This window comes from Spermophilus citellus (assembly GCF_964194105.1).
Source record: "Spermophilus citellus genome assembly, chromosome: 2".
Lineage (NCBI taxonomy): Eukaryota > Metazoa > Chordata > Mammalia > Rodentia > Sciuridae > Spermophilus > Spermophilus citellus.
In genome coordinates this window covers 2,664,911-2,691,162 of record NC_138183.1, presented here as the reverse complement: position 1 = coordinate 2,691,162, position 26,252 = coordinate 2,664,911, and the positions used below count along the sequence as shown (strand labels likewise).

General features: G+C 60.4%; 1 protein-coding gene across 2 annotated transcripts in view; it reads left to right on the top strand.

The window, feature by feature from the left end:
- The window catches only part of COL5A1 (collagen type V alpha 1 chain), a 136,430-nt gene that overhangs the window by 25,157 nt on the left and 85,021 nt on the right, over positions 1 to 26,252 (top strand). For both annotated transcript variants that reach the window (XM_081279960.1, XM_081279959.1), the window contains exons 2-4: positions 6,790 to 6,957; positions 12,644 to 12,857; positions 13,801 to 13,963. In XM_081279960.1, the coding sequence (XP_081136086.1) occupies positions 6,790 to 6,957; positions 12,644 to 12,857; positions 13,801 to 13,963 (545 nt within the window). The remainder of the gene's footprint in view (positions 1 to 6,789; positions 6,958 to 12,643; positions 12,858 to 13,800; positions 13,964 to 26,252) is intronic.

The following is a 26,252-nucleotide window of genomic DNA, read 5'->3' as shown; positions in this document are numbered from 1 at the left end:
CCTTCCCGAGCACAGGGTGGCAGCTGCAGTTTATCTGCTGGGTTCTGGAAGCACCTGCTGTGCCCGTGACTTGGAGGCCCCGGTGTGACTCTGGTTGCGACCTTGGCCACGCCCCCTCTGCTCCTTTTCCTGCCTTCACAGGGTGGGCTGCCCAGATGGTGGGCGGCAGGAGGCTGGACATGGGAGGCCTGTGTGTGCTCAGCCTCAGCTGCCCTACCAGGACAGGACCCGGCAGCTGCCCCAGCCCCAGCACACCCACCCCTGGCCTCAGAGTCCCTCTGGGCGAGGATCAGCCTCCGCCCTGCGGCCTGCACCCTGGAGGCGCCCTCCTCTGCCCCCGCTGCTCCCCTGTGGCCTTGTCCATGTGCATCATGGCCTCTGCCAAACAATAGGTGTCCAGTCTTGCAATTAGTGGCTGCTGGGCAGCAGGAGAGCTGGTGACCACAGCCCTGCAGCCCCGTAGGACCCTCACCCCCTACCCCCAGCAAAGACAGGGGCCTGCTGCCTGTCCAGGACCATGGCCTGCTGCCTGCCTGGGGACCCTGTGCTGGGAGGTGGGCGGGGCAAGCCCACAGGGTGGCCCAGGTGTGCGTCTGAGGCTGAGCCGGCTCCTGGGCAGAGCCCTGCAGGCTGTCCCTGCGCTCCGATGGGTGGGTGCCTCTGCCCTCTGCTGTCGGAGACGCCCCTGGGCGTCAGTTCTAATCCATTCTTCACGCATTCCAGCTCCCGACTACACCCTCACACTGACACGGGCATCCTCAACCGGGCCTGATCGCGCTGTGTTTTCCATTTCTTGTCTAATCCCCATGACGGTCCACTGTGGGAACTGGTGGGGGCGCTGGGGACATCCCTGGCCTGGGGCAGGGGCCAGACTGCAGGCTGGTGTAAATGAGCCAGCACTGCCCATGTGCTTCAGGCTGGCGTGGCCCTTGCTGTCTCTGCCCTGGTGACGTGTCCCTTTTACAGAGAGTGACTAGGAGCCTCCGGGCTCTGCCCAGGACCTTGGGGCTGGTACCAGGGGGTTCCGAGATCAAAGTCAAGGCTGATCCCTAAACCCCAGTGCTTTCCACCACCTGGGGACTCGGTGGTGACGAGTCAGGTGGGCACTCTGAGCTGGCTGTCTAGTGCAGGCTCAGGAGCCCACGTGCCGTGTGCAGACAGCAGGGCCGTGGCCGGCTCCCTTAGTGAGGGTGCTGTGGGCAGCCGATCTGGGGTCCTCGGCTCCTCTCTGGGAGCAGGAGCACTGGGCCAGGAGCACGGATGCTCAGCGTCCCTGAGCCGTGGAGGGGACCACCGGGAACTGCGGTTGAGCGGTGTCCCTGAGCTGAGCTTCTGGCCACTTCCCCAGCCTCAGGGAAGAGTGGCTTGGTGAGCAGAGTCTCCTGTGGCTCCAGCTCCTGCCCTGAGGGCTGTGCTGACCGCAGGTGGTCAGGGGCCTGGTAGGGAAGGCTGGCCGGCGCAGGGGGGGCTGTAAGGCCTTCCAGGCCTGGGCTGCTACCAGGCTGGCCCTGACAGCCATTCCAGCCCGAGACTCCACACCGTAGCTGAGGAAGACTCGGCTCCCATCCATAGCATAGAGGGGCAGGGCCAGGTTCAAGGGAGTCCAGCCTTGCCCAGCCCCAAACTGCTGATCTCTTGTGCTGTGCCCAGGGGTGAAAATGGCCTTAGGCAGCATTCCTGGGCTGGAGGAGGAGGGTGGGCAGGCTGTGCACTGCACAACTCCAGGTGCCTAGTGCATCATGGTGGGGCCCAGCAGCCCTGTGGTCTGGTGTGGAAATGGGTCAGCCCCCTCGGGGCTCTGGTGAGGTCCCATTGGGACAGGGGCTGGGGACAGGCGGGGCTGTAGTTTCAGGCAGAGGAACCAGGAGTGGGTGAAGCTGGGGCCGAGGAAGAGAGTTTAGGGGTTCAGGGGTGCGGGACCTGTTTTTGTGTGTCGGTGATCCTGGGCCTGGCCTGAGCTCAGGTCCTGTGCCCTGCACAGCCCTGGGGACGGTGGGGGAGGAAGATGCTGTCTGCCCAGCCCCTGGCCTCGCGGCCTCCTCCCCTGCCCTCCAGTGTTCCCTGATCCCGAGATCCTGTCTCCAAGAAGGCTCTGGTGGGGCCTCCGAAGCCTCTCCACACCCCTGTGTTTTCCAACCTGCTGGCCGCTCTGCCAGGGGGCCCCCGCCTGAGGGAGGGCTGGGGGAGGGCCTGGCAGGACCCCCTGGGGCCACCTCCCCAGGGCTATCCTCAGTCCAGCCCTTCAGAGGGTGGCCCCCAGGAAGAGCAGGGGAGTAAGGGAGGGGTGGGGGAGCAGTGCCCTGTGGCCTCTCTCCAGGCGCCCCGTCGGCCTGCTCTGCGCCAGGTGCTGTGTGACCTTGGGGGTGGCTGTCCCTCCCTCAGCTCATCTTCTCTGTCCCAGTAAGGCTCGCTCGTCCGTGACCTGGCCTGACTCTGGGCTCCAAGCCCAGGTGGCTCTGTGCTGTGAACTGCAGACGCTGGCCGTTGCTGAGAGGCCTGTTTTCTCTTGAGGAAGCCGTGCCGCCGTGGAGCACGGAGCCCTTTCCCATGTCCCTCTCCCCCTAGTCCACGGACATTTTGTCCCGGTGTCTGAAGACGACGGCCGTGCCGTGGTGTTGTGGAGAGACAGAGTGCCCTCCTGCCCCGGGGGGTCTGGAACCCTCCCGCCACGTGCAGTGGGCACGCTGCCCTGGAGCGGGGGACTGCAGGTGCAGGCCACGTGAACCCCAGCAGTGCTGCCTGGCCCCCGGGGTTCTGGGGCTGTGTGTGACCAGAGAGTGGCTTCCTTCAGCTCAAGGGCAGTGGGACTGTGCAGATGACATGGGGACAGAGGGGCCCGGGCTGGGCCAGCATGTTTCCCCAGAGGTGCCCCCTCAGAAGGAGGGCCCAGTGCCACAGGGCGTGGGCAATGACCCTCTAGTGAGGTAGAGGCAGCACTGGTGACACTGGTGCCCCACCTCACCCTGCAGCTGGCGAGGCCTGGGGAGGGCAGGAATGCAGGGAGGACCTGGAGACGGGCAGGCAGGAGCCGCACGGGGACTGCCACGCGACTGCAAGGTGGCGCCTCGAGGAGGAATCTGAGGGTGTGTCTGGGACTCCAGGGGCCAAGGTGCTCCCCGAGTGAGAGCTGCAGGAAGGAGCAGGAGCCTGCCCACAACCTGGACAGAGGCTGGCTGATCGAAGGCCGTCCATCCCTGGCGAGTTCTCGGAGATGTCGCTGGTTCAGACACAGGTCAGGAGAGGCTGAACTGGAGCAAAGCCCCAAAGCCACCCCCACCCGGCCCATGCAGAGGGGCTCCTCAGGCCGCCCCTCCCAGGCAGAGTGCGGAGCAGTGTGTGTGCTGGACGGTGATGTCCAGAGGCAGGCAGCGCGAGCTCTCCAGGGTGGGGGCAGCTTGATTTACAGAGCGCAGGAGCAGCAGAGGTGTCCTGTCCTTTCTCCCACAGCCTGCCCCGTGGGACAGCTGCTCACTCACCCAGCAAGCAGGCAAGGGCTGGCCAGTGGAGGCCCCGCCCAGCATGCAGGCCCCACCCCTTCTGCTGTTTCCCAGGGTCCTCTCCAGCAGTGCCCAGTAGACGGAGGGGAGGGGGGGGGAGGATGGTTAAGCCCAGGAAGCAGCTCTCTGGAGTCTGCCCCGCGGGCCTCAGCGCTCAGGTGGGCCTCCCTGCTCTGCTGGGCACAGGAGGCGCTGAGCAGCTCTGGTGAGGGTTCCCTCTGAGCATTTCCATCCCTGGGGCTGGCAGGACAGTGGTCACATGGAGTGGCAGGCCTTGGATTCCAGATTGCATGCTGGGGACACATCCCAGGTGGCTCTGGAGGGTGACTCAGGCCTCCCCCGTCCTGAAGGCTGGCCGTCTTCTGTGGCCTTGGCCCGGTTGGCTGTGAGGTGTCCTTATCTGAGAGACTCAGGTCCACAGGTAGGGGCAGCTGAGCCTCAGATGTACCCTCCAGCAGGGTGGGCTGGCATCCCGGCCAGCTTCAGCCATTCCTTGGTGTCCTGTCTTGTCCTAGCTGATGACCAGGAACCAGGAACCAATTTAAGTTCCTGCCGAAAGTAGACGTCTCATTTCATCAGTTCTGGGAGGTGCTGGATGCCCGCGCAGGTGCTCAGCAGCCCTTCTTGCAGGGGAGGGCAGGGGCCCAGCACTGCTGGCCTGTGACCCTCTGTCTTCCCTACTGGGCCAGGGTCCTGTGTGTCCGGCCTTCAGTTGAGTCCAGGACCATGTCCTTGTGACTCGCACCTCGGGGTCACAGTAGCCCACTGTAGTACAGGCTGGGGAGCACAGTGCTGTGTGCCGCCATCCTTCTGGAGGCCACTTCCGTGAAAGGAGGGTGGCGGGCCCCGGGGTGACACGGAGCTGGATAACTCCAGGTCTCAGCCCTGGAGGAGCGTAGAGCGGTGGCCGGCTTTTAGGCTGATAGTGGAGGAGCCTGCTGGGGAGGGGATGGCCATCCGTGTGGGTAGCGGAGGCACGGCCACCTGAGGGCAGTCCTGGCCAGTCCTGAGAGCTGGCTCTGGCACCTCTGCCGCCTGATTTGCCACATTGCCCTTGTTACTTGCTCACTGATGGATTCCCTCCTCTGTCCACCTGCCCCTCGTCTGTCCATGTGTCTCCTCTGTCTGGGCCCTGAGGTGGCACTGTGCCTGCCCTCCTTGTCTCCAGATCCTTCCTCATTCGCCCTCTCCTTCCTTACATCGGCCTCACTGCATCCCTTCCGCTGCAGTCTGGGTGCACAGTCCCTGCTTACGGCCTCCGTGAGATGTCCCGAGGACGCAGGCACTCCGAGATTGAGTGTTGGCACCGAGTGGAAACACATGGACGGAGTGTCCAGCTTCCCTGGCCCCCGGGGGGCCATGCCTGGGGCTGATTGAGGAGAAACAGAAAGGAGGGGCAAAGGTGCAGAGCCTGAAGTGCTGGGCACCGGGCCACTCTGGCTGGTGCCTGCAGCTTCTCCCACGGGTCCCCCCAGCCAAGATCCTGGGGGGTGCTGGCTTCTCACCCACGTCCTCTGTCCCCAGAGCCTGTGTGATTCCAGGTGGGCTCTCAGCCTGACAGAGAAACTGCCCCTGAGCAGAGGCCCAGGGTGTTGGTGGGAAGCGGAGCCGGAGGAGCCCGTGCTGCCCGACGTTCCTGTATAAGAGTTGACATTTCGCGTGCTCTGGCACAGGAAGGTGCTGGCCGTGGAGGGTGGCACCGGGCCTGGAGGCTGGGGGCCTTTTTCCTGTGGCAGCAGATCTGCACCCACGGCCAGGAAGGGGCTGGAGACAGCCTCCGCCTTAGGCAATGGAGGGAACAGACTGGCAGCCCCAGGTCTGGGAAAAACATCTCGGCCCAGCTCTGATGTGAGTCCAGAAGCCCCGCCCGGATCCCTGATCCCTTCGCGGGCCACTGCCAACCTTGGAGCCGAGTGCCGGAGATGACAGGGCCGCGCCGCCTCTTCCCCGCAGGTGTGCTGGCAGCTGGCACGGCCATCTCTTCCCATGGCCGGGTCCAGGCCTGGGACTGGGCCACTCGGCCTCGCCAGACACCTGTGCTCAGCCCAGCTTCTGCTGTCCGGTGGACGAGTGCCCGGTGAGGGCTTTGTTTCCGATGTTGAGTGCCTCAGAGGTGCCACAGATACACGCGGGATCGGCCAAACATGTCAATCTGGGCCCTGGGTCGTGGCCGAGGGCCATCCAGGAAAATCAAAGAGGCCGCGGAAGCCAGTGACTTGGAAATAAGTAGCGGTCGCCTTGGACCAAGTGTGCTGGCTGTCCGTGCTGAGCCCCTTCTGCCCCCTAATGGTTCCCTGCATCCCTTGATCAGATGGCACGACGCAGCGGAGCCGGGCTGCAGAAGTGACATAGATAGGTGGGGGACTCAGGATCCGCAGCCCGGGTAACCGGCTGCTTTTCTGGAAACAGCCTGGAGATGGCTTCAGGACGGAGAGGAGCTCCAAGTCCCTCCCATGAGGACCCAGCTGGGCGCTGGCCATGAGTCTCTGAGTCCCTGGGTGGTGCCCAGCCACACGCTCATTCTGCAGCAGGTTGGAGTTATTTTCTCTGCCTGAACCCCCAGGGCGCCTCGAGCTTCTAGTAACAGGGAGGCCGTCTTTGGTTTGGGGGTATGTTGAGCTCTCCAGAAGCCCTTGGCTTTGCAGGTCCGAGGGTCAGCTTCTCGCAGGCCCTCAGGACCTCTGCCATCCCTGAGCAGCCCCTGAAGGGTGGTGGGCAGGAACCTTCCAGAAGGAATGTGAGGTCCTGCTGCTCTTCCTGTGTATGGTCTCTGGGCTGACGGAAGCTGTTGTGGGAGGTGACAGCTGATGGGTCAAGGGGATAAAATTTGCCAATAGCAGTGGAGACTCAGAGGGATGGGTCCTCTGGGGGTCGCCCAACAAGTTCTTGAGCTGTCAATCGCTCCTATTGCATCAAACAGCACCACGAGGGTGGTCCTGGCATGGTGGGTCTTCTGTAGCCCCCAGCTTCTGTCTGGGGACAAACACACCTCCTGTGCCACCATAAGAGAGGGTGTACTGAGAGGCAGGCTCCTGAAGCTCTGGCCACATGAGGATTGGGAGTAAGGGCCACTCATGCACAAATGGGGACGGTGGCAGCCGTCAGAGGGGGCAAGCAAGGTATGCTGCTGGTGTGGCTACAAGCTGTAGCAGGCCCCCCTGTGCTGAGCTGGGCCCTCAGCGCTGCGGTCGGGTCTGTGGGGGTGCAGCACGGGCAGTCATCAGAGCCCCTCCTACAAGTGCTCCCGCAACACTCCTTCCTCTCTGGCTGACCCCAGTCCCTCTCGTTGCAGCTCAGCCGGCAGATCTCCTGAAGGTTCTAGACTTTCACAACTTGCCTGATGGGATAACAAAGACCACAGGTTTCTGCGCCACACGACGATCTTCCAAAGGCCCAGATGTCGCATACCGAGTCTCCAAAGACGCCCAGCTCAGTGCGCCCACCAAGCAGCTGTACCCTGGTAAGAGACGTGCGGCTGGGCGGGGACCCTGTGGACTCAGGCCTCCAAACGGGAGTCCAGCGGAAGCCCGGTGTCCGCAGAGGCCAGCATGGTTTCCTGGAAGCCCAGCTTGTGGACCCCGTTTGATTTCAGAATAGTGAAAGCATTATAGCCAGCCACGAGTGACCGTCACTGTCCACCACCAGAGCTGGGCAGGGAGGCCTCATCTGTGGCCTTTGCTTTCTCAGCAGGTGGGTCTCTAGACAGGCTTCCAGGTCTCCAGTGCACCAAGGAGACGGATGGTCCTGTGGGATGAGGCTAGGAGAAAGCGCGGGGACCCAGGAAGGGAAGCGGCTACCGACAGAAGCTTAATTGGGGACAATGACATTAAGAGATACATGAATCAAACATGGTGACTCCCAGTGAACGGCCTGAGGCCTTAATGAGAATCTGTTGCCAGCGCCAGATCTCTGCTTTTAATCACGTACCCTGGGGGGAGCCTCGCTAGCTGTGCCATGCACCCTCCGCATTGTCCCTGTCACCCGCGATGGGGCAGTCGTGTCATCCCCTCCCAGGCGAGTTAATTGAGCCCTCCGTCTTATCTGGACAGGTGTAAGTGGCTGGGTGATGGACACCCTCCTCAGGGAGGTGCTGGTGGCCTGGCCTGACTTAGGGGAGAGAGGAATGGCCATGGCAGATAAAGTCACCTTGTGAGATGTTTTGTGGTCATTAGGAGACTGTGCCCCATCTCTCTGGTGGCCTGGATGTGACCCGACCTTGAACGGGAGTCGGGGCAGTTTTTCACAGCAGTGGTGACTGTTAACTGCGTCCTTGAAGGACACCCTTGCCGGCTGGCCTTTTGCTTCTTTTGGTCCTCTCTCCTTGTCCCTGTGCCCACAGCTCCCCCAGCCTTCCTCAAATCCATCGTAACTTTAGAGTCTGTCCTGGGAGTCCAGGCCTTCACCTCGTGGTCATTTAGGATGAGCCTGCCCATCTGGTGGCTCTGCCAAGGTGTGGAGCCTGTGGGGAGCATGTCCTTAGGAGCCACACCATGGGCTCACTGTGTCTTTGCCCAGTGCCTACTGTCCCGCCCCATGGCCCCAGGCTTAGACGTCCTGACCTGGGAGACTGGGCCCAGGCAGAGGCCAGAGGGGGCTGACGGGGGCCCTGTGACCTGAGCTGTAGGTCGTGCCCCTACCCAGCAGCACAGGGTGACGTTGGCTTTCTGGGGCGAGTTGTGGGGGTGCGGAGGGGGCTCCCAGCCTGGCAGATGAGCTTTAGCCAACTTTTGGTTGACTGGTAATAGTCAGGTTGTGTGGTCCCCACTAGGGCAGGTGGAATTGAAGGGCACTTTGGGATGTTCAGGAGGAGTTTCTGTGGATGGAGGCCCTTCTGAAGGTCCCAAGCATTCATTCCTGGGAGGCATACCATTGGGTTCAAGGGACACCATTGAGGTTTGAGGAACACTGTTCAGTCTTGAGGGACATCACTGACCATCAGTGCAATCCGACTTTGAGGACCTTAGTGGATAGCACATTCTGGATTCCTGGTCCTTCCTCATGACCTCTGAATAAGCGGCCATGATCCTGTGCCCTGATCTTGGGACATGCTGGCAGGAACTTGGAAGGTGCATCAGGATCGGAAGCTCTCAAAGTAGAGGTCACATGGCCCTGACGTGGTCTAGTGCCAACCATTTCAGGTGGTCTCCCAGAGTGCCTCGTGGCTGGGACAGAGGCCCTGCCTGTAGGTGGCTGCACGGGAAGGGCTGGTTATCCTGGTGGCCGCAGCCAGGGCTGGGCCATGGACCCCTGAGTGTGTGTCTGAGAGGCAGAGAAGCCCACGGCTGGGGCTTATTTCCAGCCACCACAGGTCCCCTCAGCAGGCCTGGTGGCTGGTCCTGGGAGCCTGTGGCTGAGCCATGCAGGTACTTACAGCCTGTCTGTGTCCCCCTTGTGGTAGTCCAGACCAGACAGCTGTCCACTTGCCCAACAGCTGTGCCTCACGCCTGACTCTGGTCTCTGGGGATGCACAGTGACCCGGATGGCCTTGAATTCCACCTTCTCCTGGCTGGGGGTGAGGTCCCAGGCTGACTTCTAAGGAACACCCTCCCTGCGTCACCAGCGCCTCTAGCAGGCGGCAGGCCGGGGACCGGCTCTTCTCCTCAGTGCTAGGAGCTCCCTCTCCTGCTTGGGCCACTGATGAGGATCCTGAGGTCTGTTGCACTAGGGCTCAACGCCAGGCTGTCGGCTGCTCCTGGCAGTTGGACTGCACAGTGTCACTGGTGACCTGGCTCAAGGACTAAAGCAGAGCTAGACCCTGCTTTGGGGGGGTTGACAGACCCAAGAGGGGCTGCTGACTCCTGGGAGTCACGGGCCTGTGGTGTTCTGCTTGTCTGTGACACCTTGTGGTAGTCCAGGTAGCCCTGTACACTAGGAGCTGAGGTTCCTGCTAGATGAGGCTGGCCTGTCCCTGGCTCCCCATACAGTAGGAGCTGGGGTCCCTCCTGGCCAAGGCTGGCCTGTGTCTGGCTCCCCATACAGTAGGAGCTGGGGTCCCTCCTAGCTGAAGCTGGCCTGTGTCTGGCTCCCGTATACAGTAGGAGCTGGGGTCCCTCCTGGCCAAGGCTGGCCTGTGTCTGGCTCCCGTATACAGTAGGAGCTGGGGTCCCTCCTGGCCAAGGCTGGCCTGTGTCTGGCTCCCCTATACAGTAGGAGCTGGGGTCCCTCCTGGCTGAAGCTGGCCTGTGTCTGGCTCCCATATACAGTAGGAGCTGGGGTCCCTCCTGGCTGAAGCTGGCCTGTCCCCAGCTCCCCTATACTATAGGAGTTGAGGTCCCACCCGGCTGAGAGGACGCCTTGCCCTTGGCATCTACTTGAGATAGGAGGCCATGTCTCCCATTGTGGTCCCAGGGGTGTCCTCGGGATGGGCCAGCACCAGGTTCTGAACCTCTCTCTGTTAGTGACTGGCAGTAGAGCCAGGCCCTGCAGAGGGCTGCCCCTTATCCCCTTGGGCCCAAATCTGGAAGGAGGACACAGAAGCAGAGGTTCCTTCATGTGGCCCTCCCAATGCTCCTGAGCCACTGAAGCTCCAGCTCCCAGGTCCTGGCCACCTGTCCAGTTGGCCACACCCTGAGGTCACTCTGTCCAGCCTCCTCCATCAGCCTGCTGTTATGCGGTTGACTTATTCGATTATTGCTGATGTACCTCCCTTGTAGAGATGTCCCTTCCTGAGGGCAGGGAACCGTCTGTCCATTGACTGTGTCTTCCTGGAGCCTGGCACTTAGTAGGGACCAGTCAGTGCTTATTGATGATGTGGTCAAGTGAAACCATCAATCAATATGCCAATTGGCACGGTGGCAGAGCATCTGTTAGGCCCCTGCTGTATGCCTCGGATGCTCTGGTGCTGTGGGCCTTGGCTGAAGAAGGCAGGACCTGCAGTGAGGAAGGGCCTGGCCCTCTGCTGTCCACCCCCAGCTGGGGTTTCTGGGAGAAATGCAGTAGGAACCTTGGGATCCACTTCTAGGCTGCCGATGGTCTAGATCAGAGTGTGGACGGCCAGGCTTGTGTCCTGACGAGAATGGACGGTCTTGAAGTGACAATAAATCCATTGTTATTTTGCCAGGAGAGAGATTAATGTTAGACATAAGTTATCTTTTCAGGTTTTATCTAAGCTGAGAAAATTTGTTACCAGAGAGATTTTTAAAATGGAGAAACAGCATTTTAATGAGCTGGGCAGGATGAGGTCCGTGGTCCTACACAGTATATCATGCTGGAGCAGTGGACCCTGACAGCCACCCCTCCCCACTCCAGACAGGACGGACTCTCAGGGACAGAGTGTCCTGAGTGGGATGGGAGAAGATGGCCCTGAAGTGAGGGTGAAGGCATTGCCAGCTCAGATTGCAATTGCTAAGGGCTCCCTGGCCAAGGTCAGTGACCCCTTAGCTTCAGGTAAGGTGACCCCTGGCCTTTGGGGCCCACCTGCTTTTGGACCTGGGACCTGCTGCTGGCCTGGCTAGTTGGGCACTTTGGCACCTGGCCACTGGGCACGGTCTCTAATCCTCTCATGGAAACAGTGTGAGCCTGTGGCTGTTTGGTTTGGTGACCTGTGGAATCTCTCCCTTGTTGTTGAAGGTCAGCCTCAGTCATTCCTCAGTGAAACCTGACTTTTGAAGATGACCTCACTGGCCACTATCACCCACCCACTGGAGCTGCCCCAACACTGTGGCCCAGGGGCCCTGGGGTAGCGGGCCCTGGCGCTGGACTCAGCAGATGGACCTGTGTGTATGGCTCTTTGTGGGTGCCTCCCCCCTGCTGCCCCAGAGGCCTGAGGACCTGCAGTAAGGGATCCAAGACCCTCTGGGCGGGCTCTTCCACCCGCCAGGTGCCATCTCATTCCAGTCTTTAGGACCCAGCTGGTTTCCCTGGAGCAGATGTGGCCTCTCACGAGATCTCTGCCCGTGTCCTAGCAGGGAAGTGCAGGCTGCAGCAGGCCAGGTCTCCTCCATCCCCTCTGGAGTCTTAGAACACTAGGGTGTGGTGGCCTCTGATGTCACTTTCCCCACCACTGGACACCTGCAGTGCCTTATTCCATCAGCAGAGGGAGCCCACAGATAGCTTTGTGTTGGAGCTGCTGCTGGTCCAGCTGTGCCACCCAGCCGTGGCCTCTGGCCTTCTAGGCCATCTGGTTGACCTGCTCCATTTCTACAGAAGGGTGGGGCTGGCGTGGAGCCTGGTCTGCTCCAAGCCCGTAAGCCTGACTCTTGCCCTTTCTGGTGTAACGAAGGATGAGGTGGCTCAGGCAGGTCCTCATCCCTCTTTTTCAGCCAGTGTCCCTGCTGACACCTCACTGTGCACAGCTGTCTCTCTGGGTCTGGGGCACACTGATCTGGGGCACTTCCGGCTGACTCCACCATGTATTAGCCAGCTGCGTGCCGTACAGCAGCCCTGGGCTCTCAGCAGGACTGCAGATTGCACCAGCGAGGGCATTCTGGCTCCGTCTCCAGGGTTGATAGAGAGGAGGCCGAGATTCCCAGCCTGCCGCGGGCTCAAGGCAGTGAAGCCAGTGGGTTTGGACACCTAGGGACCTCTGGGTCTGGCTTAATGAGCTCAGGTTGCTTCTGCTTCCTGTTATGAGGGACATCTCCTCCTGTCAACATAGTAGGGATTTGTATTTGAAAATTTAAATTTTGGATTTGAAGTCTTTTGACTTCTTTCTATTTTCTCCTTGTTTTGCACATTAACCAGGAAATCTGGAAAAGCACAGTTCCAGCTACAGCCCCTGCCTGTGGCCTGTCCCTTCTCCAGCCTCCCACTTCCCCTCCGTGGTGGATGCTGGGTGTGCTTAGATACTACAGAGGACAGAGATGCGGAGGCAGCGTGTGCCCGCGGCTGCTCATGGTCTGGGAGGTTCCAATTAGGATCTATCCACAGGTTCCCGAGGTGCGGGAGCTACGGAGAGGGCACCGAGGCTGTCTGCTGGAGGACCAGTCGGCCTCCTGGAGGAGCTTGCATTTGAAGTAGAGGGCAGCTTGGCCATGTGGCGCTGAAGGGCCGCAGGAGCAGTTCAGTCGAAGGGCAGCTGTGCAGCCCTGGCTGTTTGGCACCGCAGGCAGAGCAGTGTCCCATCCCTGAGTCGGTCTGTTTGCACACAGCCGTGGGAGGCAGGGCGGGGGTTCCCGGCGGCTCTCTCACTCTGTCCTCTGTTCCAGCGTCTGCGTTCCCTGAGGACTTCTCCATCCTGACCACTGTGAGAGCCAAGAAAGGCAGCCAGGCCTTCCTGGTGTCCATCTACAACGAGCAGGGCATCCAGCAGGTGGGCCTGGAGATGGGCCGCTCTCCCGTCTTCCTCTATGAGGACCACACAGGGAAGCCTGGGCCGGAGGACTACCCCCTCTTCAGGGGCATCAACCTGTCGGATGGCAAGTAAGTGGCACAGGGGTGACCTGTTGGAGTGGGGAGCAGGCTCCCTGACCTGCTGGCTGGCTGGGGCGCTGCAGCAGGGGTGCAGTCACCAGCAGGAGATGGCACTGAGCTCAGAGACCTGAGGCTCAGTGGACTTGGCTTATGCTCTAGGGCTTTGGGGGTCCTGGCTCCTCCCTGGGCCTCATTTCCCCTTGTAAACCCACTAACTATATCAGATGCTGGCCTCCCTGGATCAGAGGGACGTGGGGTTGTGTCATTACACCCTCTCCTTCAGAAAGGGCTTCAGTGTCCTTCCCAGACATTGAAACCCTCGTCGTGGAGCCATGATCTAGAACACAGTAGAGACCTGTCAGATCCTGTTGGCGGCACACCAACCCGGGTGGCTTGAAAGCCAGCCAGCCTTTGTGGATGTGTCTGGGGCCGAGTGACAACCTGGGAGGATCTTCGGGATGTGACCTCAGTGTTCTCCTTGGGACTCGTGTGCAGATCTGTTGGGCCCGTCACTCCTGTCAGATGAAGTGGCTCTGCAGCAGCCCTCGGTTTCTCGTGGGTTCAGTGGCCACAGTTAGGCTGGTACTCTCATGCTAACATGTGACTGGGACTGCAGCCTCCCTGCGGCTTCTGCTGCAGGGTGCGACAGTGCTGCAGGCCAGCCTGTTCGGAGCCTCCACACCTGTCCTGAGCTCTCCATGCTCCTCCCTCTCGGGTGCCCCAGGAACCTAGGGGGTTTGGATAACTCTGAGAGAGGAGGGTTTGGGGCTCTGCGGGCTGAGTTGACCTCACGGTGGCACATGGAGGCACAGGGATTCCTACCCAAGCTTATGGCCCCAGAGGCTGAACCGCAGCCTGCTGTGAGGGTGAGGGAAGGGGCGCTCTGGGCCTGGAGCACTCTGCATGGACGGCCCCCAACACAGGCGGTAAAGCCTGTGTTGCTTCTTTGCAGGTGGCACAGAATTGCTCTCAGCGTCCACAAGAAAAATGTCACCTTGATCCTCGACTGTAAAAAGAAGACCACCAAGTTCCTTGACCGCAGTGACCACCCCATGGTGGATGTCAATGGCATTATCGTGTTTGGTACCCGGATCCTGGATGAGGAAGTGTTTGAGGTAAGCTTGGGGGTCCAGCGGTCCCCGTGTCCCCTGGGGCGTGTGCCGTGAAGTGCTAGCTCCTCACTAGAGCCGTGGGAGCCTGTCTTGTGGCTGGGGACTGGCTGGCCTCCTGTGTGGTCAGTTTTTGAGGCCTCTGTTGCAGCCCCAAGGGATGCCTGTACCCTGCAGTCAGGGTGGCCAGTCAGGCTGCTTGTGCAGGCCATGTGGGGACAGCAGTGACTGTCTCATCTGAGGGCCTGATTGCATCTCTAGGACCCCATCTTGGCTGGATGGACCTGAGGTTCTGGAGGCACGGCCTGCTGCCTTCTGATGTCCAGGGGCCATGCTGGAAAGCAGAAGCACCCTCTGAGTGTACTGGAAGGTCAGGTTGGCATATGCTGGCTCCATTCAGGGTTCCAGTGGCCTGTGGAGCCTGCTTTGCTGGGGATGCTTTAGAGACAGGGCCAGTGGCTGAGCACCAGCCGTGGGGCCCTGACCTGAGTGTGGAGTCCTAGATTGGGGTTCATCATGATGTAGCCATGGAACCCGCCCTTGGCTAGGTTGGTTCAGAGTCTTTCAGGTCCAGGTGGGGGCCGCAGAATCAGGTGGAACCTCTGAAGGTCCAGATCCCAGGACCCCAAAGCCACCCCGGCAGGCTGGGGCAGCACTTGGAATCTGTCAGGGACTGAAGCCCCTCTGCTGGGCTGGGCTCCTTTCTTTTTACGTGACTTGGTGTTGCAGAGATTTGGAGGCATCGAGGGCGCCATGGCTGGAGTGTGTTTGGACCCTCTGGGTTAGATGGTCTCTGAGAGCTATCTCAGCCCCTGGACTTCCTCCCCAGGGCCCCAGAGCCCCAGAGACAGGACAGAATGGGGTGGTGTTCCCCAAATTCCTGAGAGCCAGTGCGAACTCCCTGGACCTGCTCACCCGCAGGTCCAGCTGCATGTGTAACCACCCTGGGTCTGGCCAGCGGCCTCATGGCTGGAGTGGGATCCAGGGCAGTGTCTTTTCGAGGACTTCGGGCCTTCCAAGCCAGAGCCGGTGTGGACAGTCCTGGGGCTCTGGGGGCAGGAGCACGTGTGGCAGTGCATGCTCCTGTCTGTGCCCATGCCCGTGTGGACGGTGTCTGTTGGTGGAGGGGAGGACAGGAGAGGAGCCTGCCGCTGCCCACATGAGGAGCGTCATCTTGCTGTGATGCCACAGCATAGCACAACAGTGAGCCCAGGTCAGCAGAAAGCTGGCCCAGGAACCCCTGGCTGGACTCAGCTCTTGAGGTGTCGGGTGTGGGCCTCGGCTGCTGCCTGTTCTCAGCTTCTCCCTCTGTGAAGTGGAGACGTAGCTATGGCTGCTGCCAGACCTTGGCTAGAATCACGTGGGGTCAGAGGCACGGCCCCCAGGTAGTAGGTACTTTATGACGCCGGCTCTCACGCTCTGGGTACTGTCCAGAGTTGACAGGAAGGTGGGACAGAGCCCTGTGGTCCAGGGTGACCAGCTGGGGACCAAGACAGCTGTCTCTGCATGGAAGTGGCATGGGCCCCGGGACAAGGGCAGAGCCGTGTGTGAGGCGGGCCTGCTAGACCCAGCTGCCCTTCTGGGGGCCAGGCCTCCAGGCTGCAGCAGCCCAGGGGCTCTTGGGGCCGGCCAGCAATGACAAATCGAGTGTGTTCTGGAGGCACACCCTCTGGGAGACTTCCGACGGGGCTTGTCCTGGGATGAACTGCAGGATATCTGGGGCTGTCCTCAGCTAGGCGGTGGCCTCCGGGGTGTTCAGGGGGCTGGTGTTGAGAGGTGGCATGGAGGTTGCATGGCTGTTTTTACCTCTTGGCTGGTGGGGGGTCTGGCCAAGCAGTGGCACTGGGAGCTTCAGGACATTTTTGCACAGCGTGATTGACAGCAACGGGGCATGCACTCGGGCTCTGCTCAGCCCTGGAAGCCAGGGCTGCTTCTGCTGCTGTCCTTATATCTGTCGACCAGAATCCGCCTCTGGGAGCCCCCTGAGGCTGGGTGGAGGCATCGGGTGTGAGCCAACCTCCAGTGTTTCTGCGCTGTGTGCTGTTGTTCTGGGACCTGTGTGTGCTCCCAGCGTGCCTTCACTATAAAGTTTCAAGGAAATCCTTTTTCTCACTTTAAGAAATGAATGGGACCCTGACGCCGGTGCTGCTAACCTGAGCTCGTTGGGCATGTTGGGAAGCGTGAAGGTGCAGAGGCTGGGGGAGCAGTGAGTGAGGGGGGCCGGCCTGGGTCCCAGCCATGAGAGGGCCACTGAGTTCTTCAACCTGAGACCCAGTTTCCCCATCTGTGAGAGGAGGACAGTAGCTGTGCCCTTCCTGTGTGAGTGCAAAGTGTGTGCAGGAATCACCCTGGGAAGCGTGCATCCTGTGGCTTCCCTCTTTGTGTTGTTAGAGTGAAAACAACTTTTAATATTCAAAAACAAACGGATCTTGAAAGAAGGACCCAGCTTCCTCCTCTGGTTTATTCTTCCAAGGAACAGGCAGCTCTGGTGGAACGGCAGGCCACAGATGCACCCCGGGTTCCGTGCCTCCGGCGACCCCTGCCCTCCTGTTGTGGAGTGTGATTGAGTGCGAGGGGCTGCCAGGGGTGAGGGAGCCCCGCTGACCACAGGCTGTGAACGTCTGAGGGTGGTTTTCCCAGCCCTGGGTTTCCTGGCTGTTGGCTGGGTTCACAGCGGGAAATTGGACCTGTGTTCCTTAATGAGGACCGTGGAGCGCAGCACCGGGACTTAACACGGTAACGATGAGGCGGGCGAGCTGGCCTCGTGGTCTCGGCTGCCTTTGGCCTGGGTACAAGTGGAACTGAATTTTTATTTTTCTTGAAATAAAAGGGAGTTTAACTCTGGCTTTCCAAAAGGCTCCCAATAGGGACACTCCCCATTTTAGCTGGTTAGCCTTTCTAGAATCTCTTTTTCCTGCAGCCACCATCTTCCCTATAATATGGCTTCCGCTCATTGCAAGCCAGCTTGTCCTGGGGTCTGCGGAACTCTGGGCAACCAGGGAGTTCAGGGGTAACAGGCTGGTGGGGTAACACTGTGCTGGAGGGTGCTGGCTGAGCCCTGTGCCTGTGCTGCCTCAGACGGGGGCTTGCCAAACCCGAGAGCAGCTTGTTTGGGGCCCCAGGGATTTTTATGGGTGGCTTTGTCCAAAATGAAGTCCTGGAAGGAGAGAGCTGGGGACAGAGACTCTCAGGGCCGAGGTGAATGCTTCTTCTGCAGTGCAGAGCCCAGATTTATTTTTATACTTTTTAATTTATTTTTGGCCCTGGGGATGGAACCCAGGGGTGCTTAACCCCTGAGCTGTGTCTCCAGCCCTTTTTACTTTTGATTTTGAGACAGGGTCTTCCTGAGTTGCTTAGGACCTCACTGAGATGCTGAGGCTGGCCTTGAACTCGTGACCCTCCTGCCTCAGCCTCCTGAGTCATTGAGATTACAGATATGTGCCACTCTGTCTGGCCAGAGTCCAGCTTTAGCTCATTGGCCCTGCACAGTGGGCTCCCTGGCATAGGTGCTGGGCCCAGGTATGTGGCCTTGGCAGGTGTCGACAGCTTGTCTTCCTTGGGCCCTGGCTGCCTATCTGGCTGAGTCTGAGATCAGCCCAGCTGTGAAGGCAAGGTGGGTGCTTCAGTCCCCCTGAGAGACCCCAGAGAGGAGGCCAAGTATGTAAGAGATGACAGCTCTCGGGCCCACAGCCTCCTCTGTTCTGCCTCCCGTGCTGAAGACTCTGACCCCAGGGTCTGCATCTGTATAATGGTGTGGTGGGGCTTGTGGGGTCGTGGGGTGGTGTGGAGTCTATAAAATGCCAGCCCCTTCGAGGGCCGAGTGAGCCACACTGACCTGTGCTCTTGGTGGCCAGAACTGGCATCTGTCTTTATCTTGGCCTTTCTGCTCAACCTGAGTGTGGTATTGCGAGACCATCTTCAGAAGAGGACCCTGGCTCTCCAAGGATGGAGCCCTGTGGCCACAGCCCACCTAGTTCTGGGCCAGACCCCCTGGGGAATGAACTGGTGAGGGTCAGGCCAGGCGGAGCCCTCTTGCCAGGCCTCATGGCCCTGGGAGCAGGGGTCTTGCTGCCCTTACATGGCTGGGTGCTGGCACTTCAGGCTGAGTAACTGTCAGAGGTCACCCATTGAGACGGCAGCAGAAAGGGACTCGTGACATGCTCCTCTTCAGCCAGGGTGGAATCCAGGGCCGAGCCAGCATGTAGGCCCAGTTGCCCTGGCGGTGCCTGGTCACTGGTCTTGGTCTGGGCCTTGGCACTCTGCTCCGTGGCCCTGCCTAGGAGGACTTTGGAGGCCTGGAATCTTCCAGAAAGGGCTGGAAGGCTGTTTGGGGGGCAGGGCTTCCGAGCTGTCCTCCTGTTGTGACAGTAGCTCTGACCTGCCGAGCTCTCCCTGCCCAGGGACCCTCAAAGCCTGGGTTAGGATATGGAGCTGCTGGGCTGCTGACAACTGACCACGGACACCCTCCTGAGCCCCAGCAGGTCTGTGGGCCTGGGGCCACCAGCATTCCCAAGGGAAGGGTGGGCAAGGGGTGTGGGGAGTGAGGTAGGGCCTGTGCCCTTAGCTTTAGGGTCCTGTGGTGGAAGGACCCTCCTGGGCTGCACGGTGATGAGCATGGCCCCAGTGGCCAGCTAGCAAGTTCTGGGCAGGGAGCCAGTGTGCTTTTAAGCTGCTGATGGTTTCAGGGGCAACAGGACCAAACAGACTGTAAACTCGAGCCCTCGCTGTGAGCCTCGGGTGCCGCTGGAAAAGGGATGGTGTCAGATCCAAGTGGCCAGCGGTCCCCCTGCCTGCCGCCTCACCATAGCCTGGGACAAGCCAAGTGGTTGACCTAATCCTGATTCCGTTTTCCAGGAGCCTCTCTTTTCCACTGACATGTTCTTTCCTGGAATCCCGTGCTGGCAGGAGGGAATGGGGCCTCTGCTGGGGAGGCCCTTCTTGGCCTTCCCGAGGAGGCCTGGACTCCTTTCCATGAGCAGGGTGCCATCCTCCACCGTGAGTGGGTGGTAGCCAGGTCCCTGGGGAGATGGCACTGGGTGTGGCTTTAGACCCAGGTCCAAGCCCCAGGTCCTGCTCCCCAGGCTGTGACCCCTCTGAGCCTGTAGATGCTCCCAGGAACCCTGCCGCCAGTCGCCTGCTGGCTGAGGGCCTCCCTGTAGGCCTGTGCTAGACCTGGGGACGTGGCCTGCAGGCACTCATCTCAGGCTGCTCACAGTCCAGTGGGGCTCACGGGCTGATGGGCAGGTAGTGGGTGGCAGGGAGGGCTGAAGACCGCAGGCCGTCACAGCACACAGGAGGGGTGTGCTGGGACTGTAGAGCCACAAGCCTGGGCCCAGAGAAGCTCGCGTGTGTTTGCAGTGTCCTGGCAGCGGTGTCCCCGGTGGGGGCGGCTGTGTGCATTCGCAGCATGCTCCCACTGGGCTCCTTAGTTCTGGCATCCATCAGCCTCCCGGTGGCTTCGGCCACGTGACCGACCCACCGTCTGTCGAGAGGAGCTGTGGGGCCTGGGGTGCTTCCTTTGCAGAGGCTGATGGGGCTCCTCGGCAGGGCTGCCGGGCCCACTTGATGTCAGCCCAGCAGGCACCAGGTGGACTCAGGGAGGAAGCTGCCACTGGCAGGCAGCTCTGTGGCCCCTGTCACTGTCCCCACCAGTCAATGGCATTGATAGGCCAGGTGTCCCACTGCAGGGACCCTGGGGTGGCTTGTGCAGGTAGTCCCTGCCTGAGCCCTGCCTGAGCCCTGCTTCTGCAACGTGGCTGTGGTGGCTGTGTCGAGCAGCCCCCCAGAGGGGACCCATGCCCAGTACTGCAGAGATCCCTGTTAGCAGAGCTCTCTGTGCCAGTCCAGGCCTGTTATCCCTGATAGAAGGAAGCTTCCAGAACTAAGTCACAGGCGCAGAGCCCAGCAGTGGGCAAGGGAACTCAAACCCAGGCTTCCCAGCATGCAACCTAGTGGGGTGGAGTGGAGGGCAGCTTACGCCCACCCAGGTGAGCAGGGCACCTGTGCTGTCTGAGGGAGCCACACTGGCTGCTTTGGGCCACCTGAGGTGGCAGCTGGGCCTGCACAGCATGGAGGCAGACCCGAGGTGCCTGGGCCTCTTCCCCTGTGGGAGGCCGAAGGGCAGCTGCGAGTGGAGTCGAGGGTGGAGTCGGGGGCGGAGCCTCCCGTGCCCTGTAAGGCCTGGGGTGTTGTGTGCAGCACTCTCCTGGGGCTGCCCAGCATGCTGTCATATGAGGTGGCAAAGCAAGGAGTCTGTCTGTCCTCTCCCTGTCCAGAAGGCTGCAGTGCAGGACCCAGGAGCTGTGGGGCACAGGGTCCAGGAGCTCATCTGAGGGGGAGAAGCAGGCTCACACTAAACCTAGGATATTCCCCATTTCAAAGTCCGTGGCTTAACTCCATCTGCAGGGATCCCACGGCCAAATAAGAGACCTCCCAGGGTTCCATGGATGCACCTTTTTGGAGCCCCCGTTTCACCCACATCCCCAAGCTTGTCTGGAAAAGGGGTGTTCTCCCACGAGTCCCCATAGAGCATGGGTATGTGCAAGTGAGTCTCGGGGCGGGAGTGTGAGGCTGGTTTCCAGTCCTTGCTCTCACCAGGGGCAGAGGCCGTGGCAGGGCACATGCTTCTTGCAGGGCAGTCGGGCAGCCCTGTGTGCGGCTCCCAGGCCTGGCGGCCTGGCCAGTATGCAGGTGACTCGGAGGTGTGACTTCATCTCTGGCTCTGGCCCAGGAAGGGCGGGCGCTGGGGAGCAGGCTGCAACCTGGCCTGATGCAGGTGGCTGGCAGCTGGCCAGTCAGGGTCCAGTGGCCCTGCTCAGTGCTCTGTTGAGTGGGGTCTCTGGCAGCCCCCCAGGTGGGAGGGCTGTACTGCAGGCACCGGTAAGGAGGGGTCCAGAGAGGCCCACAGAGATGTGCTGGGATCGGGCCCACCAGGGCTTCAGGTTTGTTCCGTGGAAAATCTGAGCAGCGGGGCCGTCTCCCAGCTGGAGAGGGCTGACGTAATGTTGGAAGCCCAGCCTCATCCAATGACATCATGCTGGGCAGATGGTGGACACTCTGACCTGGGTCCCCTGAGAGGCTGGGTAGAGGCTCCTGGAAGGGGTTCCTCAGTGCTGTGGAGGGACCAGGACAGGCAGGGCCACGTTGGAGGAGGGACAGAGGAACAGTGTGTCACCTGCAGGAGAGGGAACCATGGTCAGGGAGCCCACCAGAGCCTAGGAGCTGCTGCTGGCAGCTGATGGTGAGGGGGTCCTGCCACGAGTATCTGTAGTGCAGGGCCCAGGGGTGCCACGGCGGGCTGCGCTCAGGGCCGGCCTCCCCTTGCCGTTTGTGTGGCCCTGTTTGGCCTCAGCTAGAGAGTGGGCACTGAGGTCGGGTGCACATGGGAGAGAGAGAGCTGGCGGGCCATGTCCTGGGGTCCCACCAGGAGCCAGCAGACACGGGCCCTGCTGCCCCTCAGTTAGGTCACACCAGTCTCTTCTGACCAGTTGTGGGGGTCGGGCTGCCACTGTGGCCATCTGCAGCTGCAGCAGTGTTCCCGTCCTGTGGACGGCGGGGAGGCCGAGGGGTGCAGGGTCCAGGAGCTCATTGAGGGGGAGAAGCAGGAACTGAAATGGCACCGGAAGGGCTTGACTGTTGGGTGTAGATGGTGTGCGATGGGCATGGGGGCAGGAAGAGCTCCTGACGCTGGCCGAGGCCCTCACGTGACCGTGGCCCCAGGTGGGAGTCGCCCACTCAGCCCGTTCTTGCCTCAAGAGAAGTAGCAGTCCGGGCTGTGGAGGCCCAGGGCTGCCCAGCTGAGCCCTGTGGGTGTGGGCTGGGGCGTCTTGCTGAGGAGTCGTGTGGAGTGAGTTTTTTGGAGTCTGTGATTTATTTCCCCTCTGAATCTCCATCTCTGAACACCTGGAGCGTCCATCTCCTTGCACACTCTGGATTGGCTTTGAAGCTCTCCTTGAAGCTGGGAAGGACTGGCATTCCCTGGGGCTGTCCTGTCCACTCTGTACCTTCAGGAGCCCAGGCACTAGGCAGGAGCTGGGGTGGCTGCAGTAACCACCATGGGTTCAGGCAACCCAGGGCTCTGAGACAGAGGCACAGAGAGCTCAGGCTTCCTGCCCAGTTCACACAGCTGGGAATGGCAGGGTGAGAAATTGGAGCCCAGGGCTGGGTCCTCCTGGGCAGTGAAGTGACAGGTTCTCTGTAGAGCTGAGTCCCTTTCTTCTCATGCCCAGACCCCTTCCTGCCTCCAGCCAGCACCTGCCTGCTCCCACTTCAGTGGAGGCCTGCTTGCCCATCCTCAGCCCTTCCTGGGCTCTGAGGCCTTCAGGTGCCAGCAGTGGGACTCCTTTCCCTGCTCTTCTCCTTCCTGTCCCCTTCCTCTCCACCTCCTTTCTGCCTTTTCTGTCCTTCCTCTGTTCTCCCACCTTACTGTCTGCCTGTGTTTCCTGTCCCCTTCTCCCCTGCTCCTTTCTCGCCTGTTCTCCCTCTCTCCCTCCTTCTTGTTCTCCTTCCTTCCTCACTTCCTGTCCCCGCTTCCTCCTGCCCCTCCTGTTCTTGTCCCCCCTTCTTCCTGTTCTCCCTGCTTCCTGTCCCCCCTTCTTCCTGTTCTCCCTGCTTCCTGTCCCCCCTTCCTCCTGTCCCTCCTATTCTTGTCCCCCCTTTCTGTTCTCCCTCTTTCCTGTCTCCTCTTCCTCCTGCCCCTCTTATTTTGTCCTCCCTTCTTCCTGTTTTCCCTCCTTCCTGTTCCCTCTCATTCTTGTCCCCCCTTCTTTCTGTTCTCCCTCTTTCCTGTCCCTGCTCATTCTTGTCTCCCCTGCTTTCTCTTCCCTCTCCTTCCTGTTCCCTCCTTCCTGTCCCTTCCTTCCCTGCCCCACTCCCTGGTGTTCCCACCTTTACCTTGGGTCACGGCCCCATGTTCAGAGGCCTCCTTTTTGTTCTCCACTGGGATCTCCTTGACTGTGAGGACCAGGCCTCCCCAGGACCCCTGCTCAGGCCCTTCCAGGTTTGGCCACAGCTCTGTAGGGTGACTGGGCAGCAGCCAGGACTTGAGGGTGCCGTGGTGACTCGTCCCTCTGAAGGCCCAGGGCAGCTGCGGGGTCTGCTTCCCCCAGAGCCCTGCCTGGACACCATGGTGCGTTGGAGCTGCTTCTCCAGCGCTGGACATGCAGGTTCTCCCACAAGCTAGCTACACTGCCACCCCCATTCTGCCTGTCTGTGAGTGAGTGTCACACTAAGGGCCGGGCATGGGGGCACAGCCCTGGCCTTGTCTCTAGTCAGCCTCATGGCCTTCCTAGCCAGCGCCTCTGCCCACGCTGTGGGTTGAGTGCTCCAGGCGCTGATGGACAGAGGGCCCTGGGTGCCTCACAGGTGTGAGCAGTGGCACACAGGAGCCTGGCCTCAACCCCGCTGCCTCGCAGGGATGTGTGCACTGTGTGTGGAGGTGAGGCTCCCTCTGATGATGGCTGTCGTGTGGACACAGCAGGAGCTGGGTCATCTCTGTCACGTGCCGCCAGGCCATCTGCTGGTTGACGGGAGTGGGACCCAGGAGCACCTTCCAGGCCGGCTCTGTGTTCTGGAAGCATGAATGGGAACCGCTGCCCTTGGGTTTAAAGCAGCCAAATGCATAAGTGCCGGATGAGAGGATGAGAGGATGAGACGTGACAGCCGGAGCCTGAGGGGAAGGCGTGGGGTTTGTGGGTGGCAGTCCAGGAACGTGCACTGTCACAATGACACCGGGAACAGGCAGGTGGCATGATCCTGGTTGTAGAAACCAGGCGGAGCAGGGCCAAGGACTAGGGGTCTGAGGAGGTCAGAGAAGGAGGGTGGAGGAGCTGTGGGCAGCAGGGGATGAGGCCCAGAGAGGGCCCCTCCTCCTCCCTGGTGCCTCCCTTGACCCCCAGGCAGCATTAGTTACTTTGTCACGCGTGCTGCCTTCCAGTCAAGCACAAAGGGCCGTTTTCTTCTCCCTTGTGGCTTGTAGTCAGGACGCCAGTTTATCCGCCTGCTGTCCCTAGGACTCATGGGAGTGTCAGAATGCTGGTTGACAGAATGATGGGTGAGTGCCCATGGCGCCTTACTGTGGCCTTCATGCTGTGGGGGCGTTCGCATGAGTCAGTGAGCCTTCATCAGGTCGAGCGCTGTGGTTGGTGGGGGTGAGGGGGAGGCTGGGCCTGGTGGTGGTGGAAATGATGGTAGTGAGTGTGATGGTGGTGATTGTGGGGCGTGTCTGCTGCCGCTGCTGCTGGTGGTGATGATGGTGCTGTTGTTCTGGAGAGGATGATACTGTTGATGGTGATGACGGTAGTGGTGATGGCAGCGATGGTGGTGGTATAGTTGTCATGGTCATGATGATGGTGATGCTACTGATGGTTTGGGCAATAATGATAAATAATGATGGCAGTATGTAATGATGGTGGTAGTGGTGGAGGTGTTGGTGATGGTGGTGATGTGGGGGTGTTGGTGATGGTGGTAGAGCTATTAGTGATGATGGTGATGGTGAGGGTGGGGGTGGTGGTGATGGTGGTGGGGGTGGTGGTGATGGTGGTGATGGTGGGGGTAGGGGGGTGTTGGTGATGGTGGGGGTGTTGGTGATGGTGGGGGTGTTGGTGATGGTGGTAGAGCTATTAGTGATGATGGTGATGGTGAGGGTGGGGGTGGTGGTGATGGTGGTGGGGGTGGTGGTGATGGTGGTGATGGTGGGGGTAGGGGGGTGTTGGTGATGGTGGGGGTGTTGGTGATGGTGGGGGTGTTGGTGATGGTGGTAGAGCTATTAGTGATGATGGTGATGGTGAGGGTGGGGGTGGTGGTGATGGTGGTGGGGGTGGTGGTGATGGTGGTGATGGTGGGGGTAGGGGGGGTGTTGGTGATGGTGGGGGTAGGGGTGTTGGTGGTGATGGTGATGGTGATTGTGGTGATGGTGGGGGTGTTGGTGATGATGGTGGTAGAGCTGTTGGAGATGGTGGTGATGGTGAGGGTGGGGGTGGTGGTGATGGTGGTGATGGTGGGGGTAGGGGGGGTGTTGGTGATGGTGGGGGTGTTGGTGATGGTGGTAGAGCTATTAGTGATGATGGTGATGGTGAGGGTGGGGGTGTTGGTGATGGTGGTGGGGGTGGTGGTGATGGTGGTGATGGTGGGGGTAGGGGGGGTGTTGGTGATGGTGGGGGTGTTGGTGATGGTGGTAGAGCTATTAGTGATGATGGTGATTGTGGTGAGGGTGGGGGTGTTGGTGATGGTGGTGGGGGTGGTGGTGATGGTGGTGATGGTGGGGGTAGGGGGGTGTTGGTGATGGTGGGGGTGTTGGTGATGGTGGGGGTAGGGGGGGTGTTGGTGATGGTGGGGGTAGGGGTGTTGGTGGTGATGGTGATGGTGATTGTGGTGATGGTGGGGGTGTTGGTGGTGATGGTGGTAGAGCTGTTGGAGATGGTGGTGATGGTGGGATTGTGGTTAGGGTTGGTAGCAGCCGAGGTAGTAGTGATGGTGGTTGCTGATTGTTCTGGGCAGTGCCAGCAGATGCAGTCCTGCTTAGCCCTGTGATATGAGTCTTATTCTCTTTTATCGATCACCGGAGGCCTGGTGTGCCTAAGTCCTCACATTTGAGGACGGAGGGATCTAGCATTCAGGCTCCTGTATCAACACCCCACCCCCCACTGTCTCTCCCTCTAAGGCCCAGGGACTGGACAGTGTCCCTCCTGGAGCGTGGCACTGATGTGCGTCTCTTTTGCAGGGAACACAGTTCCCACAAGCTTGCTGCTCCGACATCTGGGTGGGAGGAGGTGGACAGCTCACTCACACGCTGCCTTAGCCACGAGTGTGGACTTTTGTGAGGTCCACAGCCTTTGAGGGCCAGGCCTGTCTTCTGTAGCCCCACCATTGGAGCCGCTACCCTGTCTTCAGCTTGCAGGCAGGTCTGCCCTCTGCAGGCTCCCTAAGCCAACCCTTTAGTCAGTGCAGCCAGCTTCAGAGTCTGCGTGAGGCTGCCCCTTGGTCATCTTCCCGTCCTGCATGCCTGTCCCTGTGGTAGAGACACATGCCAGACACCTGGTGCAGTTGTGAGCAGATTCTAGCCTGGATATCCCGGGCTGGTGCCCAGTGAGGGTTAGACAGAGGCGGAGGCAGCTGATCATCCATGTGCACTCTCAAGGGGACCTGGGGTGGACAGCAGGAGGACCTTCCTGATCACATGACTTGTTTCCTTAACACACTGTCGAGTATGGCTAAGCTCACTCTGTCCCCCAGGTGCCCTGAAAATCATGAGACTCGATATCTACACCTCCTCTGGCTTGGGCACTTAGTTTTTCCA